General features: G+C 47.4%; 7 protein-coding genes across 7 annotated transcripts; 3 read left to right on the plus strand and 4 right to left on the minus strand.

Moving 5' to 3' along the window:
• Nucleotides 1–3,495: 3,495 nt before the first annotated feature.
• Nucleotides 3,496–4,856, minus strand: BJ212DRAFT_104056 (uncharacterized protein). The gene is made up of 3 exons (XM_041328911.1): nt 4,465–4,856; nt 3,962–4,399; nt 3,496–3,910 (listed from the first exon to the last, which is right to left on the minus strand). Exons 1-3 carry the CDS (start codon nt 4,687–4,689, stop codon nt 3,698–3,700), a joined length of 876 nt encoding a protein of 291 aa, XP_041194565.1. The 5' UTR covers nt 4,690–4,856; the 3' UTR covers nt 3,496–3,697.
• Nucleotides 4,857–7,404: 2,548 nt separating this feature from the next.
• BJ212DRAFT_1576379 (uncharacterized protein) lies at nt 7,405–8,035 on the plus strand (the record flags this gene model as incomplete). The annotated part of the gene is made up of 3 exons (XM_041342156.1): nt 7,405–7,618; nt 7,665–7,707; nt 7,761–8,035. 3 exons carry the CDS (start codon nt 7,405–7,407, stop codon nt 7,825–7,827), a joined length of 324 nt encoding a protein of 107 aa, XP_041194566.1. The 3' UTR covers nt 7,828–8,035.
• Nucleotides 8,036–8,806: 771 nt separating this feature from the next.
• BJ212DRAFT_1479682 (WD40-repeat-containing domain protein) lies at nt 8,807–11,189 on the minus strand (the record flags this gene model as incomplete). Its single annotated transcript, XM_041339936.1, has 9 exons — nt 8,807–8,830; nt 8,886–8,957; nt 9,101–9,274; nt 9,324–9,644; nt 9,698–9,769; nt 9,834–9,947; nt 10,002–10,070; nt 10,125–10,311; nt 10,372–11,189. The coding sequence occupies 9 exons, from the start codon at nt 11,187–11,189 to the stop codon at nt 8,807–8,809; spliced, it is 1,851 nt and encodes a 616-aa protein (XP_041194567.1).
• Nucleotides 11,190–11,548: 359 nt separating this feature from the next.
• On the plus strand, nt 11,549–12,142 carry BJ212DRAFT_1347002 (uncharacterized protein). The gene is made up of 2 exons (XM_041335357.1): nt 11,549–11,719; nt 11,911–12,142. Exons 1-2 carry the CDS (start codon nt 11,649–11,651, stop codon nt 12,020–12,022), a joined length of 183 nt encoding a protein of 60 aa, XP_041194568.1. The 5' UTR covers nt 11,549–11,648; the 3' UTR covers nt 12,023–12,142.
• A 1,317-nt stretch (nt 12,143–13,459) lies between these two features.
• BJ212DRAFT_104216 (uncharacterized protein) lies at nt 13,460–15,608 on the minus strand. The gene is made up of 5 exons (XM_041328917.1): nt 14,651–15,608; nt 14,528–14,596; nt 14,220–14,465; nt 13,839–14,159; nt 13,460–13,787 (listed from the first exon to the last, which is right to left on the minus strand). The coding sequence occupies exons 1-5, from the start codon at nt 15,299–15,301 to the stop codon at nt 13,545–13,547; spliced, it is 1,530 nt and encodes a 509-aa protein (XP_041194569.1). The 5' UTR covers nt 15,302–15,608; the 3' UTR covers nt 13,460–13,544.
• Nucleotides 15,609–17,774: 2,166 nt separating this feature from the next.
• On the plus strand, nt 17,775–18,183 carry BJ212DRAFT_1479684 (uncharacterized protein; the record flags this gene model as incomplete). The annotated part of the gene is made up of 2 exons (XM_041339937.1): nt 17,775–17,865; nt 17,927–18,183. The coding sequence occupies 2 exons, from the start codon at nt 17,775–17,777 to the stop codon at nt 18,181–18,183; spliced, it is 348 nt and encodes a 115-aa protein (XP_041194570.1).
• Nucleotides 18,184–18,864: 681 nt separating this feature from the next.
• On the minus strand, nt 18,865–20,927 carry BJ212DRAFT_1446453 (major facilitator superfamily domain-containing protein; the record flags this gene model as incomplete). The annotated part of the gene is made up of 10 exons (XM_041338249.1): nt 18,865–18,999; nt 19,062–19,194; nt 19,243–19,376; nt 19,430–19,521; nt 19,572–19,685; nt 19,742–20,244; nt 20,295–20,401; nt 20,465–20,598; nt 20,648–20,714; nt 20,769–20,927. The coding sequence occupies 10 exons, from the start codon at nt 20,925–20,927 to the stop codon at nt 18,865–18,867; spliced, it is 1,578 nt and encodes a 525-aa protein (XP_041194571.1).
• Nucleotides 20,928–22,781: the final 1,854 nt, after the last annotated feature.

The following is a 22,781-nucleotide window of genomic DNA, read 5'->3' on the forward strand; positions in this document are numbered from 1 at the left end:
TAGCATATTTTCAAGTGACAAGGAACGGTACGTAGCAAGCGACGACTTTTATTAATTACATGTATCGATTCAAACGCATTTGATAAAGCCTGGTCAACGAAAGGTACATTCTGCTGCTCTTCAAAAGTCGTACAAACCGCTCACCAGGGTCCTGTTGTGCAATTCAGCATTCGTCGAACAAGTTCCTTGGACCTAGTGATCTCTGCCAATATGCTCAAGATCTGAGTCTTTGCCGCGAAAGCGTAAACACGGATACTTCGAATTACGAGGCTGGAATATTCTGTATGCGGATTCGTAGCCCGGGTGGTGGACAGCCCACATACAAGCACTCCTTCGATATTCTCCCAGGCGGATCAAAATTCTGAGCACCGTTTCCAGGTATGACTCGGGCATCTCTCCCAGACCTATTTTTACGAACTCCTGGCACCTTTGACTGTGATCTCATCAGGCCAACGACACTGTTCAGGAAGACAACTCTAAAAAGCAAATTAGGAATTATGATGCTCGAGTCCCCAGGTCTGTTCGGCAATCCCACGCAGATAGTAAGCTTCCAGCTGAGGGCAGCTTATTTTCCATTCTAGCTGTATGGCGGGCGATCGGCCTTTGGATGAAAAATCCAACACGGACTCGACCAACAAGCAACTAGCTCCTTCGTGCGAATATAATCAGTGCGTTGCGTTGCAGTCGGTCATTGAGACGAATGACGGAAACACTGTCGTCAAGTCTCTTGCAAGCGATAAATTCGTGGCCACAAGTTGCAATAACGTTGTTGCATAGTGCGACAGTTGTAACCTTGACAGAGCCTTTCCTGTGGGAAGTGGATCTAGTGCGGTGGCCAATTTGCATCTCTTCTAAAGCCCAACCCTCTATCAGGCGGTACTACGGTGCTCATGCAATGCGCTATCCTCATAGTGGTTACCAATGACAGAAACTTCAATCTGACTTGCGAACTTGTGGTTGGTTTCCTGGCATGTTTTGTATTCATCAAGTTAAACTCAAACTAGTCTTTCTGTGTTGGTAAATGACCGCTATCAATGCATACTGTTCTTCGACTCGTAGACGTCCATCTTAACCACTGGAGTGTTAGCCAAGTGGTAACAACAGAAATCCGTTGCAGGTTCGAAGCCTGCTCAACAGTCCTTTTCCTTCACGCCTTGATTATTCACTCATGGATCTGGATCCATCCTTGAAGGTCTATCTTGAGTAGTCATAACCAACTGACACCAGAACAGATCTAGATCAGAAATCTGCTCTCTTGGATGGTAACCTGCCGGTAAATGACTGTCCGTCTTATCACACCTTGACACTCACCCACGGACAGTTCTTCGGGAGTTCACCTAAACTCCGGAAGCCCCGTAGCCAAAGCGGTCGTCACAACAGAATCGAAATCTGTTTCTCTTGGACTGTGCAGGTTCTAAACCTGCCAATGCCATGGATCTCTTTTCTATTAGAACACACACCTTCATTCACTCATGGATGGTTTCATCGCAGGGTCCAATTCAATTGTTGTTAGCCAAGTGGTAAACGCGACAGAATGGAAATCTGTTTTCTTGTACCGTACAGGTTCGAAACCTGCTGGTGATAAGTTTGTCTTTATCAAAATACACCCTAAAGTTCACTTATGGATGGTTTCCTCGGACATTCATCTAACGGGTCTTAGCCAATTGGTTACCACAACAGAATTAAAATCTGTTTCTCTTGTACCGTGCAGGCTCGAAACCTGCCGACGATAAGTTTTTTTCTATCGGAATACACCTTGACATTCACTCATGGACGGCTTCCTCGGACATTCATCTAACGGGTCTTAACCAATTGGTTTCCACAACAGAATTAAAATCTGTCTCTCTTGTACCGCGCATGCTCGAAACCTGTCGCTGCCAAGTTTTTTTTCTCTATCAGAGCACCCCCTGGCATTCACTCATGGATGATTTCCTCATATCATCTCAACTGCTCTTAGCCAAGTGGTTACTGCAACAGAATCAAAATTTGTTTCTATTGGACTGTGCAGATTCGAAACCTGCTGATGACAAGGTTTTTTTCTATCAAGAAACATCTTGACATTCACTAGTCGCTCAGTACCCATGAATGGTTTCATCAGGGGTTCACCTAACTGGTCTTCGCCAAGTGGTTGTCACAGGTTACAATGGAGTGGAAATCCATTTCTCTTGGAGTTGGTTCGAAACCGGCTGACCGCCTTTTTGCGGTGTATAGACCCCAAAACATCGTGTTTAGGTGAAAGCACCACCTTTAAATGCAGGTCATCGTCAAGCATACAGCGATAGAGTCGTTCGCCTGTGATCAAAAATACGTGCAAATTGATCGGAAGCGGAACAGGGTCTTCACATTTGCCCTGGATCCGTCCCTCATGTCGCTGCGGAACACTGGTTGCACATCTCTTAGTTCCACGATAGCTTGTGGCTCTTTATCCGAGTCAATCTGGAGAGGAGCATGAACAAATGCAGGTATCTAGTCCAACAAGTGCCTTTCTTCCTCTACTCACTTCATTCAACTAAACGCCGTCACATCTGGTCTTCCCTATCTGTATGTGTATTATACTGATTCCTCTCCCCTAGTCACATCTTGACCAAGACGTCAACCGTATCGTCTGGCACACGATAACACTTATTTAAGGATCAATGGTCCTTTTTTTCACGCGCCAGCTCAACGTTGGTGACCTCCGCTGCACCGAGTTTTGGAACTTCGAGCACCTGTACAGCCTATTTTCATCACTGATGGCCAGATTTCCGTGGGCATAACACTCGTGGTCGTTTCACGCTGAAAATGACCTGCTCTATCTAACCTACATCAATATTTAGACCGACTTGCTAACTCGAATCGATGCGCAGCGCTCGGCTCCCGAAGTACTTCAACACTCGTTGGACCATATCTTGCGAAAGTGTGTGTAGTCAAGGTGTGTCAAGTGATTGGCACTATTGACCTTCGGGCATGTCACGACATCGGGCGCTTGCAATCGCACCTTGGTTATATACGTCGCTTTGCGGCGGTAGTCACATGGTTATTCTATGTGACATTTACTACCCATGCAGTGTAGGTGTGAAATTTCGCCGCTGCAGCATATGGTGTGCTGATCGTTGTGAGGGTATCATTACAGTTTCGCTCTTTGCTTTGGCGCGGACTGCATCTCGAAGAAGACATCTGGGGCTGTTTTGCAAAACTTTAGGCAAGTTTTGGGGAAGGGTAGCCACGGATCATGCACCCGAAGCTATCAGTTCCAGCGGGCAGAATCTCATAATTCAGGCCAGCTTATTGTTGATACGTGTCGCTACATTTGCGATGACTCTATTAAATGTGTTGCAGGATTTTCAATCGCTGACCATTCCCGCTTCCAAGGCAAATCCTGCCAAGGTTTTCATCCAGGCCTCGCTGTTAGAGATGTACTGCGCTTCCAATTTTTCCTTGCATGTCTCAAAACGACAATTTTAAACCAAAGCTATCGACTAAAGCCTCAGATAGTCCCTTGCGCAATAGCAGTGATAAATTCATCGTATACCCGGTTTTGTTCAATTGGCCTTGACTAGGGATGCGAGCAGCTGGGCGAGGAAAGTGCACCATGGACAACTCTGAATGAATATAATACTACTCGCGTACATCTGACGACGTATAAAATAGTCTGTATACAACACACATAAAATAAATAAATGGTCGAGTGATAGAGATGCCTCGGCAAATAAAATTACTAGTGAACATAGCCAATGAAAAATCCGCAGCATCTTACTATTATTTCTTCATGTTCAGCAGTTGAGACTTGTGTTTGTGTGGGCCGTCCTTGAGAAACCTGCACCGCCACTGCAGGTTGACCCGGTCGCGTTGAACTGTCGGCCATATCGTCATTCGTGCGTAGCATTGCAGCAGCCGCTTCCGCGTCAGATTCTGGCGTAATGGCGTATCTCTGCGGAGCGATTTAAATGATATGAAAGGGGAGTGATGACGAGTTACTCACATCTTCATCGCGGCAAGCAGTAATATCAACGAGATGTCTGGAAGATCGTCCTGGACATAAGCTAGAATTCCAGTGCCAGGGATTGCGCGGTATTCTGCGTTGGGGTGCATTTGCAAGTCGAGTGCTGGAATACAGGGAACCGAATGTGGAATTTTTGCCTCGAGCCTGCATTAACCGTTCCCAGGAACCTCGACTATCTTTGCTATCCAGGTGGCCGAGGAGAGTGCGATCATGAGACGGTGGGCTCTGCGCGTCGGGGGGAGGATCATCGCGCTGTTTGCCTTTATTTTTTCTGGCGCTGAGCAAATCATGTGCAGAGCCACGCTGACAGCGGTCGAGTTGAGATGACAGTGTGCGAGATGGGGAGGATAGAGCCGGCTGCGACGACCCGCTCGTGTGAGCTACAGCGCGGGGAGCACTGCACGTTACCGCCGATGACTTTGTCGTGTCAAAAGCGTCTCTAGTAAGAATGCAATTGTTTAGAAGATGAAACAGGAACTTACCTGGAACCCGCACACAGTAGACACCCCAACGACCTCCGGACATGGAGCCATGCTGACGGATGTGGGATCCTTCCCTCGAACACGCATTGACCATTTCCAAATGTTTCCATTGAATCCAGCAAGTGAGCTCTGTGTGTTGGTAAGAGACTCTCCCCGTTGCCTGCTTTCATCCCCCTCTAGTTTGCTGGCGCCCAGGCCAGTATTTGGGGGACACTGATGGCCCATTACATTGAGATGATTGTGTTCAATAGCATAAACATGACCTACATTGACATCCTGGGCGCCGGCCTTGTCGTTTCGTTCTGCTCGCAACCTCCCTTCTGGTGTTGGTTGGTTGGATGCGGTGGTTTCAGGGCTCAGAAATGTATTTGAGCAAGCGCGCCACGCCAAGAACTTGCGCTTAGGGAAGTCTCGCAATGGAACGGACTGATGTATTATTGTCCAAAAGCGTCAAGCCGGGGACAATTTTGAAGGCTGAGGGGAACTCGCTGGAAGAGAAGTTTGAGAGGACTACAAGTGATTATCATCAGTAGTACTACATCCTTCGCATGACAAACATAATGTATACCTGGAAAAAATCGTTGTATGGGTCATCACGCACGTCTTCAATGATGGCATCACCCCCCCGTAGCATCAGCCTGTGATAGACTGTAAGCCAAGTAAGATATGCAGTTAACCATAAGAGTACTAACGTCGAGAAAAGATGATGATGAGGACTGGGGTCGAGTTCTCTGCTGTAGCTCGGGGAGAGTTTCTTCAGGTCGCCGCGTAGCTTCAAGTTGCCCGTGACCTTGTTGAGGTAGTGTGGGTGCTTCAAGCTCAGGAGCTATGTCTTTCACCATCCAGAGGGTAACTCCCCCATCCATTCCGCAATATGCTAGATAGTTCCCGTCTCGAGAAAATGTCACATGGCGAAGGGATACGTGATCGTAAAATGGCTGTTCGAATGGCTGATAGGATTCTGTATCCCACAGCTGTGCAACACCTTTACTGCCCACACATGCTAAGACATTATTTTTGGGTGAAAGTGCGACGGAAAATAAGATATGGTCGTGCTCCAAGGAATGGAGTAGTGCGCCTGATTTGCTGTCAAAAACACATGCAAAGAAATCAGATGCAGAATAAAGTTTAGCGCTGTCCGACGACCACGCCACCGACATCACAGAGGTCCACAGGTTTTCGATGGGGCCAACAGCAAGCTGGCCGGTCTTCGTGTTCCAGATGCAAATTGTAGAGTTGTACCCGCCTGATGCGATCCTCTCCCCTGAAGGAGAATATGCAAGTGCAAACACCCCGACCTGCTTCGTCTCGATGGGGCCCACCTCTACATCTCCGCTTTCTACTTTTCGAATCAGTATTCCTCCATCAAAGGATCCGCTGGCGATATGGCATCCACTGGGAGACCACGAGAGCGAGCGCACCCAATTTCTATGACCCCTCCAAACACCTTGAAGCATCATCTTTCCATCGGTGTTCAACCGCTGAACGCTTCCATCTGCCCTCCCGCACGCAATCATCTTCCCGTCCGGTGAAAGAGCAAGTGCATACATCCTTCCACCTTTACTTTTTAATGGTTTTCCGATAATTAGTCCTGTGTCACAGTCCCACTTGCGCATCATGCCGTCCTCAGAACCGCACACAACGTGGATATTGTCATGTAAGAAGACGCAGTCTCGAATCCTCTTTCCGCGTATTCCAAACTTGTTCTTTGGAGTTGGTCCGTTGGATTGCGCCGGGGTAGATGTTTCTCTGGGAGTCGGCCTTGCAAAGAGTCTGGTAGCCATAGCTTGTTACCGATAAGGCGCCTAGCGTATCGATCTGGCTGTAACGTGGTTCGTAAATAAATTATAGGTGCAACAGTTCACGGGTTCTTACCCTATCTCTTGTCTGGTGGCAAGCTAGCTGGGCAGATGAGTGATTTAGTACGAATTCTGCACGACGTTGCTAATCCTCGGTTGAGAGGTTCATATGGCGATACTTACAGCATAGCGACCTTCGATATCGATGAAATAGCATCCCGCCCATTAAAGTGAATACGAATATTTTATTTGACCATCTACGCTCACATAAGCTCAGGCATCATAGCTAAGTACCTCGATGGTTCAACTACAAATTAAGCAAAGTAGTTGCTTCAGAATACACGTGTTTACATGTAAGTACTCCAAACCCCAACTTAAACACTATTGTGACGTCTCGCTCAGAAAACAGCACAAGGCCTTGCAGTACTCGCTGACGTCAGGGTGCCGATGAGCTGTCATGGCATACGTGAGACTCGGGTATAGTTGCATGGTTATATGAGGCTGGATCAAGAGACATGGAGATGAATTTAACACGCTAGGTGTCAGTGAGCGAACTCGGGCCCTCGGCTTCCAGTGCTCTTGCTACACATTCATTCCGTGTTAGACGGTAAATCAGAAACAATCACAAGTATAGATGAGCTGCTTCCCTTGTTGCCTGCATGTATTGTCCCAGTCTCATCTCCGCCCAGACTAGACTCATTACTTGTGTGATCAGAACACTGGTTGCGCGTCCCGCGGCTTCTAGCTTCACATTGACATCATTGATTATCGCACTTTTGTTGGGCATTGAGAATCATGTTATTTGCCAATCCAATCCCGGATACAGCCGGGCGATCTGGGCAGAATACAATGTCGCTCAGCACAAATGAACGGTGATTGAATATTGAATGAGGGTTAGTTTGCTAACCGGCACACAAGTTACCCGATAGTTTGAAGGTGTACGGACGGTCACGCGTTTCGCAATTAGCAAATTTATGCTACCTTTTTTTCACAAAGAAAACTTATTTATGTCCTTTGGGCCGAAGACCTTATATTGGGCGTAGCCCTTATCGCAGGGGGCTTACTCCCGCCTGTCTATCATTGTGCTATCTTGGTATGTGGTCCTTACAAACTGATCTATATTTTTATCTTGTTTCATGAAATGGATTGGAAGCACGGAATCTTGGATGTGGATTTACTAAGACAGCTTCTTTCTTTCCGCTTCTTCGCTGGCCTTGGAGGCAGCGCACCGTTGTATGTGAGCTTCATATTTGATGCCCACAAAGTATTTGATCTGATTGACTTCCACCTTCGGGTTGGCGGTGGTGTTCCATGCCGTCCAATCATCATATCCGAACTCGACCTGGAGATAAGCGGTATGTGATACTTCCGCAAACATAAGCTGTCCTCATTCCCCAATAGTTCTGGTCTTCGCAAATCCTCGCAGCGTTTGCACCGCAAGAGAGTGAGTGTTAAAGTGGTTTTAGTTCGTTCATTCTGATCGATTTTGTTTCGCAGAAAGTGGAGCGTATTCATCCCTCGTGTCACCGCGGGCACTGATTGCGCGTTTTTCAGTTTTACATAGCTTGAGGACCTTGTTGACGTGCTTTGTAGTGGTTGTCACCGGTCATTTCTCCAATCGGAAGTGGAAAAGGAGCATGAACGAATGCAGATGCAAATGTCGATGTCGATGTCCATTGTAATGCGATTGACGGGTGGCGTCCACTGTCTCTCTGCTCACACCATACAACCAAATGTCATGTCATGGTTTTCCCTCTCTGCATGCGTATGCTGACCCATCTCTTCTAGTTGCATCTGAACCAGTAGTTCAGCCATGTCACCTGGCAAATAATAGGGTGCTCGTTTAAATAATGGTGCTTTTTTTACGCGGCAGTTATGAGTTTCGCTGCAAGACTGCACTGCATTCTCGAACTTTGAACATATGTACACTATTTCAATCGCTGATGGATAGATGACCACAAGCATACGTCCGACACACCAGTCATTTCAATCTGAAAATGTCCTGCTACACCAGGACTTGCTTACCGGAGTCGGTCCTCAGCTCATGAAGTACATTTATGAGCCTACTTACAACCTGCGAAAGTATATAAGCTACAGGGACGTCAGGTTATTGGCGCTATTGACCTTCAGGTTCTTTTGGCAAGTCACGACAGTTAATGGGTGCGACTGCCGAGTACTTACCATCCTCAATGTTGTGGACATTTGTATGAATCTGACGAACAAATGCGAGGACATCTGCCGCAGAGATATCGATGCTGAGTCTGACATTAAAGGGGCTGGCTGGTCACACAAAAATATTGGACTGGGAGACGGAGAGAGCTGGCTGAGCCTGGGAGGTATGGATGGAGATGTGCGCATTTGAATTCTGGAAGGACGATAGCTCTAGGAAAGAATATCATGTACACTGTAAGTGAATATCAGTCAATAAATCTGGAAGTGACGAGATTGACAAAAGAGAACGCGACATGTCAGTTCGTCCGAGTGGTTGCGCTCTAAGATCTGGGAAGCTGTGAATCGGGTCCAGTTTCCTCCTGTTGATCGAGTCATGTTTCCTGCTGTGGATCGGTCTGTAGTTGAGTTTCCAGATGTGTAGCTTCAAGTTGAGCTTGTCGAGGTACGAACAAATGTAAGGTCGGGAACTATGTCTCCAAAGAGTACCACATGGTCTCCACCGTATGCTACGACGTCGCAAAGCTAGGTATGAGATATGTCGTCCATATGCAATGTACATAAAAAGAAATGAGTCGCTGAATGTTAGAATGTCTCAGTGAATGAACTCATGGCTGATGCGAGTTGGAAAGACGATGACAGCCGAAGAAACATCCACAGCAACTCACTCCAATTTCTTCTGGCCCACTTGTTGAGGCTTGTGTTTGTGTGGGCTGTCCTTGAGAAACCTGCACCGCCACTGCAGGTTGACCTGGTCGCGTTGAACTGCCGGCCACATCGACATTCGTGCGTAGCATAGCTGCAGCTGCTTCTGCGTCGGTTTCAGGGGTAATGCCGTATCTCTGCAGTGATTTAAATAATACGAATGGGGAACAATGTCGAATTACTCACATCTTCATCACGACAAGCAGAGACATCGACGGTACGTGTGGAAGATCCTACGGGAAATGAACTGGAATTCCAGTGCCAGGGATTGCGCAGTATTGGTTGGGGCGCATTTGCAGGTCGAGTGCTGGAATGTCCGAAACTGAAAGTGAGACTTTTGCCCCGAGCCTGCATTAGTCGTTCCCAGAGGCCTCGGCTCTCTTTGCTATCGAGGTGGGCGGGGAGAGCGCGATCATAAGACGGTGGGCTATGCGCGTTTTTGGGAGGATTATCTCGCTGTTTGCCTTTATTCTTTGTGGCGCTGAGCGAATTATGCACGGAACCGCACTGATCACCGTTGTGTTCAGATAACAGTGTGCAAGAGTCGAAACTGCACTCACATCGTCAACAGTTTCATGTTGTTCACCTTCCACTTCTGATACTGGCTGTTTGAGTATCATGGTTGCGAGCTCCTGGGACGAGTTTGAGTGAGCGCGACTGACTGAAGAAACTGCGTTTGGAGTGTTCTTGTGGAACGGACTCGTCTGGTGTTGGGTGACGTCGAGAGATGACATTCCAGAGGCGGCGAGCCAGAAACAAAGGGGGTAGAAGGAAGCCAGGGGATGGCGATGGAAGAGATTGCTGTGAAGACTACAAGTATTTGTTGTCAGTGCTTGTATCCTTGAAAGAACACAAGAGTTTTACATGGAAGAAGTTGTTGTATGGGTCGTCGTGCGCCTCCTCAACGAAGCCACCACCTCCTGTAGCATCAGCCTGCAACCACAATATGAGCAAAGAACACAGATAGTTAAACGTGAATGTACTGACGTTGAGGCACGATGATGATGGTGATGGGGAGCTTGACCGAGTTTCCTGTTGTGTGTTTTGTCTATTGGGTTGTTGAAGTAGTGTGGATGCTGGAAGCCGCGGAGCCATGCCTTTGACCACCCATAGAGTGAGTTTATTGTCAGATCCACCATATGCTAGATGGCTCCCGTCTTGGGAGAACGACACACTGGAATAGTAAAGGGTGTCATCAATACGGTGGAATGACTGGCCGATTTGCTAATGGGACTCTGTGTCCCATAGCTGTGCAGCACCCTGGAAGCCCACGCACGCCAGGACATTGTGTTTGGGTGAAAGTGCGATGGACCAAAGGACATGGTCATGCTCAAAGCGATGGAGTAGTTCGCCTGTTTCGCTGTCGAAAACACGTGCGAACCTGTCGGATGCGGAATAAAGTTTTGTGCTGTCTGACGACCACATCAATGAAGTCACATCTAACTCCAGGTCTTTAATTGGGCCAACGACAAGAACCTTCGTGTCCCAGATGCAGATCGTACAGTCCCTCCTGCCTGATGCAATTCTCTCACCCGAAGGTGAATATGCAAGACTCCACACACCGCCTTGGTTCGCATCAATCGGGCCCACCTCGACTTCCCCACTTTCTGCATTTCGAATCAGAATTGTTCCATCATCGGACCCGCTAGCAAGTTGTCTTCCGTTGGGTGACCACGAGAGTGACCGCACCGCCCTGCTATGACCCGTCCAAACCCATCTGATCATCTTCCTAATATCGGTGTTCCACAGCTGAACGCTTCCATCCTCCCTCCCACATGCAATTATCTTCCCATCCGGCAAAAGCGCCAGTGCATAGATGCCTCCCGCCTTACTTTTCCATGGTTCTCCAACAACAAGTCCCGTATCGCAGTTCCACTTGCGCATAGTGCCATCCAATGAACCACTCACGATGTGGATGTTGTCGTGCAAGAATACGAAACCCCAAATCGCATCGTTGTGTCCTTCAAACTTGTGCTTCAGAATTGATTTTTCCCATTGCGCTGCAGTCGAAGCTTCCTTGCGGGTTCTCCTTGCAAAGAATCGAGCAGCCATAACTCGCTACCGTAATCTGGTGGACCAATTTGACTCTGCTGTGGGTGGTGATCAGTTATGGGGGCAAACGAATTGACCAACACTCACTGATAAGTATACTGATCGGATGCTCGAGTGCAAGCTGGAGAGACAGGCGAGTTTCTATGTCCGGTATCCTGTATGCATAGATTCCGTGAAAGTGGCGCTAATCATCCATTCATAGGTTCATATCGCAATACAGCATTTTGGTTTATTATTTGCAAGCCATGTATCTGTTATCTCCCAATCATCCTAGCATGGTGAATCATGCTCTGATGCATATCCTCAGGGCAACACGTGGATCAGTTACCCGCGTCTATCCATGGTTTTCTTTAGAACTCATGTCATTGTACTCTGCATTCTAGCCATCCCTCGCTCGTTTAAACTTCTACTTTCTCCTGGAGCACAACACAACACCTTCCAGTACTCATTGATGTCAGAATGAGCGTCACGAGATGGCGTAGGTGTAGAGCAAGAAACGTAGAGTGTTCAAGGAATTTTTGGCACACTAGGCGAGTACAATGTGCTTCTGGTGTATATTCATATGCTGTTAGATGTGTCTTCGCTCTGAGTCAAAACTTCAGGAGTGCTTGCCAGTTCGGGCAATCCTCCTTCATTACCTGCACCCATTGTCACACAGCCTTATTGTCGCCCCGGATCCATCCCTTGTCACCGCGGAACACTGATTCTCAGTTTTACATAGCTTGAGAGCCTTATTGACATGCTTTGCAGTTGGGACCACGGGTCGTTTATCCAATCGGAAGGGGAAGAGAAGTATGAATGAATATAGATGCCCGTGTCGATGTCCATTGTAATGCGATTGACGGGTTTCGTTCTTCCTCTCCCCACCGTTCAACCAAATGACATGTTATATCTTTCCCTGTCTGCATGCATACGCTGAACCATCCTCCTAGCTGCCTCTGAATCAGCACCAGCCGTGTCGCCTGGAAAATGATTGAGCGCTCATTTAAATAAGAGTTTTTTTCTTTACGCGCCAGCTCAATGTTAAAGACTTCCGCTGCGACACTACAACGAACTTAAAGCATCTGTATACTCTATTTTAATCGCCATTGGGATATAACATTCAACACACTGGTCATTTCCGAGTCAATCTAAAAAGGGCCCGCTCCACCTAACCTACACTAATAGTTATGCTGACTCGCTTACTACAAGTCGACCCTCAGGTCATGAAGTACATTCACGGTCCCCATTTTCAGCCTGCGAAAGCATATAAGATACAAGTATGTCAAGTTATTGGCACTATGGACCTTTAGGTTCTTTGGCAGGTCATGATAATCATTGGGCGCGACTGCCGATTCTTACCATCGTCAATATTCTAAATATTTGTATGAATCTGACGAACGAATATGAGAGGACATCAGTCGCAGGACGTATCGGTGCTTGCATTTAAAAGCTGGCCATGCGAAAATAGCAGCAAAGATCTGGACTGGGAGAGGGAGAGAGTCGACCAAGCCTAGGAGGTACACGAGTAAGCTTTACAGCTGAAATATTTGACAGTGTATATACCGGTTTTTTTTGCTGATTGCCGAGGTAGAAAGCTCGGTGATCAGACACAGGAGAAGGGGGATCGAACCTGTAAATAAATACATTATACAACGTGATGGGGGAGGATATCACGTACGCTATAAATAAGTACTGGTTAATGTAGAAGGGACAAAATCAACCAAGGGGAATGCAACATGTTGGTTCGTCCGAGTAGTCGCATGGTTATTCTATGTGGCATCTGCTACCGGTCCAATGAATGTGAGGCGTGAAGTTTCGCCCTTGCAGCATATGGTGTGCTGATTGTTATAATGATATCATCGCAGTTTCTTTCTCTCGCACTTGTCCAGACTGCGTCTCAAAGAACACTGTGACTGTTTTGCAAAATTTTACCCCGAGGCAGGGTACACAGTCACGGATTATTCCCGCCGAGCACGAGGGAAAATAATGCACCTGAGGCTATCAGTTCCGCTGGCTCATTGTTTATAGGACTCGCGTGTCGCTATGTTTGCGATTATATAGTTAAACATGATGCAGGATTTTCAAAGCTATCAACCATTGTCTCAGATACTCCTTTGTGCAGTGACAGTGATACTGTGCACAGTTTTGTTCAATTGGCCCCGACCAAGGGTGCGAGCAGGTGGATGAAAAAAGTACGATCATGAATGGAGTGACTCACAGGGCACCATGGACAACTCTGGACAAGTATAATACTGCTCGTCCACATCTATGAGGACGGTGCAAGAGTCGGGTATGAGATATGTCGTCCATATACAATGTACATAAAAGAAATAAGTGATTGATCAATGTTAGAGAGTGCCTTAACAAATGAACTCATGACTGACGTGGGTTGGAACGACGAACGTAGCCACAGAAAAATCCGCAGCAGCTTACTCCTTCATAGACGATCTCTCCTGGCCCACTCGTTGAGGCTTGTGTTTGTGTGAGCTGTCCTTGAGACACTTGTGCCACCACCACGGGTTGACCTGGCCGTGTTGAACTGTCGGCTACGTCATTATTTGTGCGTAGCATGGCTGCAGCTGCTTCCTCGTCAGTTTCAGGCGCAATGCCGTATCTCTGCAGAGTGATTTAAATAATATGAAAGGGGAACGATGTCAGGCTACTCACATCTTCATCGCGGCAAGCAGCAACATCGACAGTATATCTGGAAGACCCTAAAGGATATGAACTGGAATTCCAGTACCGGTGATTGCGCAGTATTTGTTTGGGCGCATTTGCAGATGGAGTGCTGGAACGCAGGAAACCGAATGCAAGATATTTGCCTTGAGCGTGTATTAACCGTTCCCGGAGGCATCGACTATCTTTGCTATCCGGTTGGGCGGGGGGAGTACGATCAGCAGATGGTGGGCTCTGCGCATTGTCGGGAGGATCATCTCGCTGTTTACCTTCATCCTTTCTGGCGCTGGGCGAATCATGTGTGAAACCGCACTGACGACCGACGTGTTCAGATCACTGTGTGGGAGTTGAAACAGCACTCACATCATCAACGGTTTCACGTTGTTCGCCATCCCCTTCTTCCCTTTTACTTTCTAGCACTTGTTGATCGGGTTTAATAGTTGCGACCTCCTGGGACAAGTTTGAGCGAGCGCGACGACTGAAGAAACCACGCTTGGAGCATTCTTGTGGAACGGACTCGTCCGGCGGCGGGCAGCGTCGAGAGATGACATTCCAGAGGCGGCGGGTCGAAAACAAAAGGGGAAGACGGAAACCAGGCGATGGCGATGGAGGAGGTTGCTGCAAAGATTACAAGTACTTGCTGTCAGTGTTATATCCTTGGATGAACACAAGAGTTTTACTTGGAAGAAGTGATAGTACGGGTCATCGCGCGCCTCCTCAATGAAGCCACCACCTCCCGTAGCATCAGCCTGCAACAGCACTGTGAGCAAAGAAGGCAGGTAGTCAAAGGTGAAAGTACTGACGTCGAGACAAGATGATAATGGGGAGTTGGGCCGAGTTACCTGTTGTGTGCTTTGTCTTCTATTTGGTAGAAGCTGAGGAGCTATGTCTTTGAGCATCCGCAGAGTAAGTTTCTTATCGTATCCGCCATATGCTACGTATCTCCCGTCTCGAGAGAATGACACGCAGCGGAGGGTGAATTTGTGATTCTTATGCAATGGCTGGCCAAGTTGCTGGTGGGACACAGTGTCCCAAAACTGCGCAACGCCATTGGCGCCCACACACGCCAAGATATCGTGTGTGGGTGAAAGTGCAACGGAATTCAGGATGTTATGATGATATACTTTCGGTCTGTCGTATGAATAAATTGCAAAAGAATGTCCTGAAGGTGGTGGATCCCCAAAACGCGCTGTGCGGAATCGATCAAAAGAATGTCCCAAACGTGGTGTGCGGTGCTCGTCGGATGTGCATCTACTGTTGAAAGCACGTACATCGGATGCGTTGTTGCTGCTGAAAACACGTGCGAATTCGTCGGATGCATCGATATGGTCATGCTCAAAGCGATGGAGTAGTTCGCCTGTTTCACTGTTGAAAACACGTGGGAATTCGTCGGATGCGGAATAAAGCTTTGTGCTGTCTGACGACCACACCAATGATGTTACAGAGTTCCCCATGTCCTGGATTGGGCCAACAATGAGCTCGCCGGTCTTGGTGTCCCAGATGCAAATTGTTTTCTTGTCCCCGCCTGATGCAATTCTCTCACCCGAAGGTGAATATGCAAGACTCCACAACCAGCCTTGTTTCGCATCGATCGGGCCTACCTCGACTTCCCCACTTTCTGCATTTCGAATCAAAATTGTTCTATCTTCAGACCCGCTGGCAATTTGACTTCCGCTGGATGACCACGAGAGCGACCACACCGTCTTGCTATGACCCAGTCCAAACGCCTTCGATCATCTCTCCGTCGGTAGTCCACCGCTGAACCCCTCCGTCTTCCTCCCACACACAATTATCTTCCCGTCCGGTGAGAGTGCCAGTGCATATATGCCTCCTCCATCATCTTTCCATGGTTCCTCGACAAGAAGTCCCGTGTCAGCAGTTCCACTTGTGCACTAGTGCCGTCCACTGAACCACTCACGATGTGGACATTGTCGTGCAAGAAGACGAAACATCAAAATTGTCTCCTCGTATCCTTTAAATCTGTGTTTCAGAATTGGGTTTTCCCATCGAATTAGTTCTTCCTGTATGAGTTGATTCTTCCCGTTGCGCTGCAGTCCAGTCATAGTTCATTACTGTAATCTGGTGGATCAATCATGGGGGTAAACAAGTTGACCAGTACTCACTGGCTGGTCTACTGGTCCGTTGCTTGGGGGCGAGCTGGAAAGACAGGCGAGTTTTATGTTCCGCATGTTGCATCCATGGATCCCACGAGGCGGCGCTAATCGTACATTCACAGTCATATCACAATACAGCATTTGCAAACCACGGTGCCTATTATTTCTGATCATCCTTGCATGATGAGTCGTGCTCCAATGCATTTACTCAAGGCAACACATCGACCAGTAAGCCGTGTCTATTCATGTTTTGCTTCAGAGTTCATGTTATTATACTCTCCACTCTGACCACATCTCGCTTGTTTAAAGCTCTATTCTCCCAGATCACGACACAATACCTTTCAATACTTGTGGACGTCAGGATGAGCATCACGGGACGGTATAGATGCGGGGTGACTGATATAAATTGCCCAAGGCAATTTTAGCATGCCTGGTGAGTACATTGTGATTCCGGTGTTTGTGCTGTATATTCATCTGGTGATGGATGTGTCTTCGCTTCGGTACAGAATCCAAGAAATTGCTCGTCAGTACAGACGACCTTCCCTCATTACCTGCACCCATTGTCACTCAGCCTTATTTTCGCCCTGGACTGTTGCCGCGGAACATTGATTGCGCATTTCAGGGCCTGATTCCCACACTTCGTAGTGGCGGCCACAGGCCATTTCTCCAATCGGAAGAGGAAGAGAAGCATAAATCAATACAGACGTTGATGTTGATATCCATTGTAATACGGTTGACGGGTTTCGATCTTCCTCTCTACCATTCAACCAAATGTCGTGTCATGTCTTTCTCTGTCTGCATGCGTATGCTCTCTCAGCTGCCTCTGAACCAGCGTCAGCTGTGTCGCCTGCCAAATGATATGATAGGGCACTCATTAAAACAATGGTGCATTTCTTTACGCGCCAGCTCAACTCTCAAGCGCTTACGACTTTCACTGCGACGCTGCACCGAATTCCTGACTTCAAATATTTGTGTACTCTATTTTAATTACTAATGATCGAGTCACGATGGCTCTTGGTATGCCTTACACCGCAGAAAGACTGACGAAGGACGTGAAAGCACTGAAGAGAGTAGAAAGCTGCAGCTGAGTGACTACTTCATCCTGAAATTTTCAGGACGGCTTTCCATACCGTTTTTACCCTTCCTCCTCAAGCTCGGTGTGCTCGACCCATCTGAGCTCGCAGTAGAACAGGATGATCACAATTTGTGCACTGGCGGATCCTGCTACTCTCAAACACATGGCCGATGTGGCGGCCCAGGGAATTGCAAAATGCACTTAACCGTTTCAAAGTGTTTTTCTCAAAGATCCGTAGAAAATATGCCATGTCCACCAATAGCACCCCGGCACGGTGGAGAAACTTAACTCTAGGTCACCATGATTCATCCTTCCATCTCAGGTTGGAAAAAACAAACCGTATTTGGTGACTGCATTGCGCAAGATATGCTGGCGATGACATGACAGCACATTTAAATTTGAATTCACGTATATCTGACGTGGTAGTCTAGGCTCCTCTCACGCTACCGAATGTCGGCCAACTGTGAATGCACCGTGAGTCATGATGTTGAAGCTTCCACACCGGACCCATTGTATAATATATCAGTCACTGGGCAATTACCATGCAAAGCCATTGAATGCTGTATCATGGTGATGCCACACTTCGAAGCTCGAAAACTTGGCCCAGGAGTCAGGACCACTGGCCCCAATCTGAAAATGTATCGTGGAAGAGGCCAAAATGGAGCAGGCCTACGAGAATGTATAAAAAGCTCTTAGGGAAATGTATCAACGAAGTAGTCATTCCTCTTATCCCCAAATATGCAGCTCTCTGTGCTCTTGAGCGCACTTGTATCTTCCGTCATTCTTGCTGCTGCGTTGCCCGTGCCAGGAGCCAACTTGAACTGTTTCTGTGGGTATTCATGATCATCAGCGGTATCATATCCACTCAGTTGTCGTAATGTATCATTCAGGTGAGCCAGAGGGCTTTGACCATTTCTCCATAAGAGAGACTATGGCGTCCCAGCTCCCGTTGGGTTATGATCAGCCCGTCAAGAAATATCAGCTCTCGACGGGTCTTGATGATTATGATCAGCCCGACAAGAGACGTCAGCTCCGGATGGGTTTTGATGATTATGATCGTCTTCTCATGCGAGAGATTATGGCGTTCCAGCACCAGTTGGATTATGATCAGCGCGACAAGAAACGTCGGCTCTGGGCGGGTCGGTGATGCTTATGACCATGGTCGATCAGAAACGTCAGCTCCAGTCGAGTCTTGTTAATCACGATCAGCTCGACTAGGATAACAGACTACATAATATTTGACTGGTTTTGCAGCCCGGATCCGGTTGTTGGAAGCATTATTGACAATTCCTACATTGTGTATTCTCACCTGATTACTGTTGGATTGTGACTGTAAAGTCTTCATTGCACGCCGACTTCATATAGAAGCTGATCTGTGCCACTACTGGCAATGTACGGGTGGAAAATATCAATGTATCTTAGCCGTTGGGTGTACATACTCAGAGCGTTGTTGTTGCGCTGTTGTTTGAAACTTTCCCAACCACTTCATACTCGAGGGTGTCTCCGTCCTTATTGTTGCGACCTCTTCATTTCTGCTTGAAACACGTCGGTTATATATCAATGCGTCGCGCGCTCTCGGTGAACAGGACAGAGTACTAGTGAGCTTGTCAATTCTATCTGAACAACAGAGCATGATAAACAGTCGTTCCTTCGCAATACGAAAGCGAAAACCACACCACGCAGTTCTTTCCAGTCATCTTCGCCTTACACATTTGTGCCTGGAACTTACACAATAGGGTCTGTAGCACTGTCATGTAATGTTCCTTCATGAGATGCCTCCATACCTGTCTTATCATACAAGTGTAACACAAGACACGGATCTATTCACCTAGTATTTCAGCTCACGCTCCTCACCTTCCTTGCGCCACGATTCTCCCTTGCGCAGTACCAATATAACCATCAACTCCGTCACAATCAAGATGCCGGCCCACACAGTATACAACCCCCCATCTCCTAAAGCATTCTACAGGGAGAGTGGGCTAATGTCAGGACTTGTGAAACACAGCAGATATCGAGGGAACTCACTTGAAGCGGTACAGCAATCACCACCGAAACAAAAGCCAGGGATCCTCGGAATGAGTTGTTTGTAGCCACTGCTGTACACGAGCGACCAGGGTTGGCATCAACGAGGTATGCCAATGTGCAAGTATACATCCATCTGGGAGTAGATGTCAGAGAAACAACGACGAACAACCGGTGTACCGACATGGAGGAGAATCCAATCAGAACAAGCATGACGCAAATGACAGCGACATTGACATGTTTTTCGCACACCCAGGCATAACCGATGACCGCCGGAGGTAGCCACAGCATCCCCAGTGTCGAGCTCTGCAAGCGCATCTTCGGAAGACGTCAATCAAGAGCTCCGGTGCGGGAGTATGAAAAAGGTTCACTTCTGCGTTCCACTTTCCTCCATTCGCTTTCATCATCTTCGCAAGCACCCGGTCAGACCAACGCCCACCAATCACACTCCCAGCGATGCTTCCTTCATAGTAAATTAGTCCTCTGCCACAATCCAAGCGGCACAGATCTTACCGACGCCCAGGCAAAGCAAGACCAAGCCAACACTCAACGCATTATAATCATATGCATTGGCCAGAGTGCGGGCACACGTGTATGAAAGGCAATAGGTAAAACCGAAGACGAGTCCTTGTCCCAAAATGAAGTTACTAACAACGTGTACAAGAGGCCAACTGTCCACTCACCATTAGCGGTAAGAATTAGAACATTGTTCTTTCGTGACAGAATTCGAAAGTATGACGGGAAGGGGTTGATGTCTTTAATTGATAGCCTGACATCGTCCAGCCCAAGTGTAGAAGTCACCACTGATTTATCAACTGGAACATTCAGCAATTGGAGCTGCTTCTCAGTGTCTTTGACCGATGTTTGGTCCTTCCTGGAACTCTGAACAGGTTCTTTGGAGGTATGAAGTCGTTGTAGAGCGCAGCGATACGTGAGACTTCGTTCACGTCGGTATGTATCCTTGAAAAGAATGAGGAAGGACAAGAAGATTACTCCTCCACAGATTAGTAGAAAGTAGAAACTTGCACGCCAGTTGAAGGCTTGTGACAACGATCCGCCAAGTATAGGGCCCAGTGCGGGTCCTAAGAGAGGTGCAGCATAGAAGATGCCCATCATGGTGCCGCGCTCGTGAGGCTCATAGATATCGGCCAAGGTCGCAGCCGAAATAGAAATGACAGCGCATGACCTTTAGGGGGGGAATCAATCAGAGATCAAGGTTTTGAGATGGATACTTACCCCGCAGCTTGAAGTGCTCGCATACCAATCATCACCTCGATGGTCTTTGAGAGCGCTAAAGCAGTATTTCCTACCACGAATATAGCTGAAGCCACCAAATAGACAGGCTATGATAAACGAGTTCCGCGCTCATTAAGCAGATCAAAAAGGGTGGGTACACCTAGACCCACCTTACGACCTTTAATCTCACTTGCGGTGCTCCATAACAGCGGAAGGTTCCCTTGTATGAGTTGGAACGCCGCTAATGTCCAGCTAATCTGGCTAGTTGTTGCATGTAAATCCTCCTGTATCAGAGAGTTTGAGGCTGCGGGATGGTGTCAAAAATGCTCATAAGGAAAGCAAATGCGACAAACGATTTTGAATGTTAGAAGCTAACCCAGACACCATTGTAGCCAGTGACACCATGCACAAAGTTATCATCTATAAGTGGCACAACGTCAGGTGGGTTACACCGCACGAATGTCATACACGCACTTTTCTGGTACGACTCCACTGACGGGGGTCGTCATCAACCGGAACATGTTCTATGTCGATTGTATCATTTGTGTTTGTGGACGCCTCGATGTCTGACTTTTGGCATGGCGTTCTATGTTCAGGCCCAGAAGGCGCTTTCGCAACGGTTAAAGTAGACATGAGTCGCAAATTGAAAAGATGAGGCAGCTGAATCTTGAGTACCTGACCCAAAATCGATTGCTTCTTATACAGTCAAAGGGGGCACTTACAAGGTGATCTTACACTCTCCGAAAAATATTGCGATAACGGTATGTACCGAGTACGTGTACGCACCATTGCGTGAAGATAATCCTAGCCTGGCTAGTCAAGATCGGTCAGACAGGATTACTCACGAATCTACTCCGGATTCCGAAGGACGTACACATTTACTCCTTCTGCGGTGCTCGAGCATCGCTCCCTAGATTTTGCCTTTGTGGCATCGGTCCGAGCTTTCAAGTTTCAAGTCGAGTCCAGTATTACAACAACAATCCCTGTTCGAATACCTCAGTATGGTGCCCACCTACAAAGAACAGAATCTACAGACCGCACATAGGAGCGACATAGCGTATAAACAACACCCCTAACGGATAATAAAACAAGGATTATCAAGAGATAAAAATAATAATCAACACCTGTCAGGATATGAGGGCGAAGCGGCCTCCCGGATATAAGGTTATTCGGATGTATTGACATCATCTAAACGTATGATTTTGTTATCGCTCTCAAGCTCACGTATATCTCGCGATTGCGAATGGGGGACCAAAATTTCCATACTCTAAGTATGACTCCGAGGTAGCTGCTACCAGTCACGTAAACATACATCATTTCGGCAGAAAGAGAATGGGGGTAAATAATCTGCCAACGCAGTAAAAGAAGATTATGGGATACTGGAGCATCAAGACAAAGGAAAGTAAAAAAATATCGAGCACGTACCTTGTGTCTTTCTGTATCTTTCTTCCTCGTATAAAACTGCGAGCGGGATTTTGTCATATTAGGAAGTTCAACACTGGTGAGTAATCAGATGCATCATCCTTATACCCGCGTCTTCTCGATCTCCGATTGGTGCAAATACTTTAGACCCCAGTTGGTCCCTTTGCGCTTTCAATTCTTCTGAGTCTGACTAGCCAGACCCACGACTACAATCGTATCATCTGAAATAGAAGCGAGAACGAATGGAACGGGGATAGTGGCTCCATCGTTCTATAGCCACGCTGAGGCGGACGATGCTCGATATGTGGAGACAAAACCCGAAGAGACGCTGGATTAGGCAATAGTCTGAGAACGAACTTGGATACTGGGGTGGAGATATGTAAGAGACGTATGTGAGTGCAATGCCAAGGACTGGCTTGCCTAAGGTTGGTTAGGTCCAATGAATGGAAGGTCTAATACCCGTGTCACGAGGTCTTGAAATGTCTTGCTCGCCAAGTCCGAAGTCTTGATATTACCATCGATGTCGAAACCCGATTCAATAAGTGTTCGGATCATAAAGATATACAGGTAAGTGTAAACTTACTTGAGGCATTTTGCGGGAAGATGTAGTATCGATCCTACTGAACAATAAACTGAATTGCGAAGGCAAGTATGGACTTCCTTGGTTAGGCTTCATGGGCCGAATTTTAACGAAAGAAACGAGAAACGAATACGATACGCGCTGAATCCCGAGGAACTTTCACCGCAACCACCACGGTTTGGATTTTTCAGATATGTACAACTTCCACTGAAAATGAAGTTCAAGCTCAGCAGCCTGATATCTCCTGCACATGCTCAGAGCCTCGAAGTTGACCATGTCAGGCCATACTGGGGAACAATGAATGAAGCCGACCGGGAATGGAGACTCAGGACTTGTAACTATCTACTCAATGGCTGAGCACTCAAATGCATGTTAATAACGCTTGCCCAGATTTGAAAGCAAAATAGTTCTCACATTTCTTCCTTAATGCGCCTATGGGAGACCGGTACGTGTTGCTGGATGTGATGCTGGCGGGACGGTCTTAC

The sequence above is a fragment of the Suillus subaureus genome, assembly GCF_016647635.1.
Source record: "Suillus subaureus strain MN1 chromosome Unknown BJ212scaffold_11, whole genome shotgun sequence".
NCBI classification, from domain to species: domain Eukaryota; kingdom Fungi; phylum Basidiomycota; class Agaricomycetes; order Boletales; family Suillaceae; genus Suillus; species Suillus subaureus.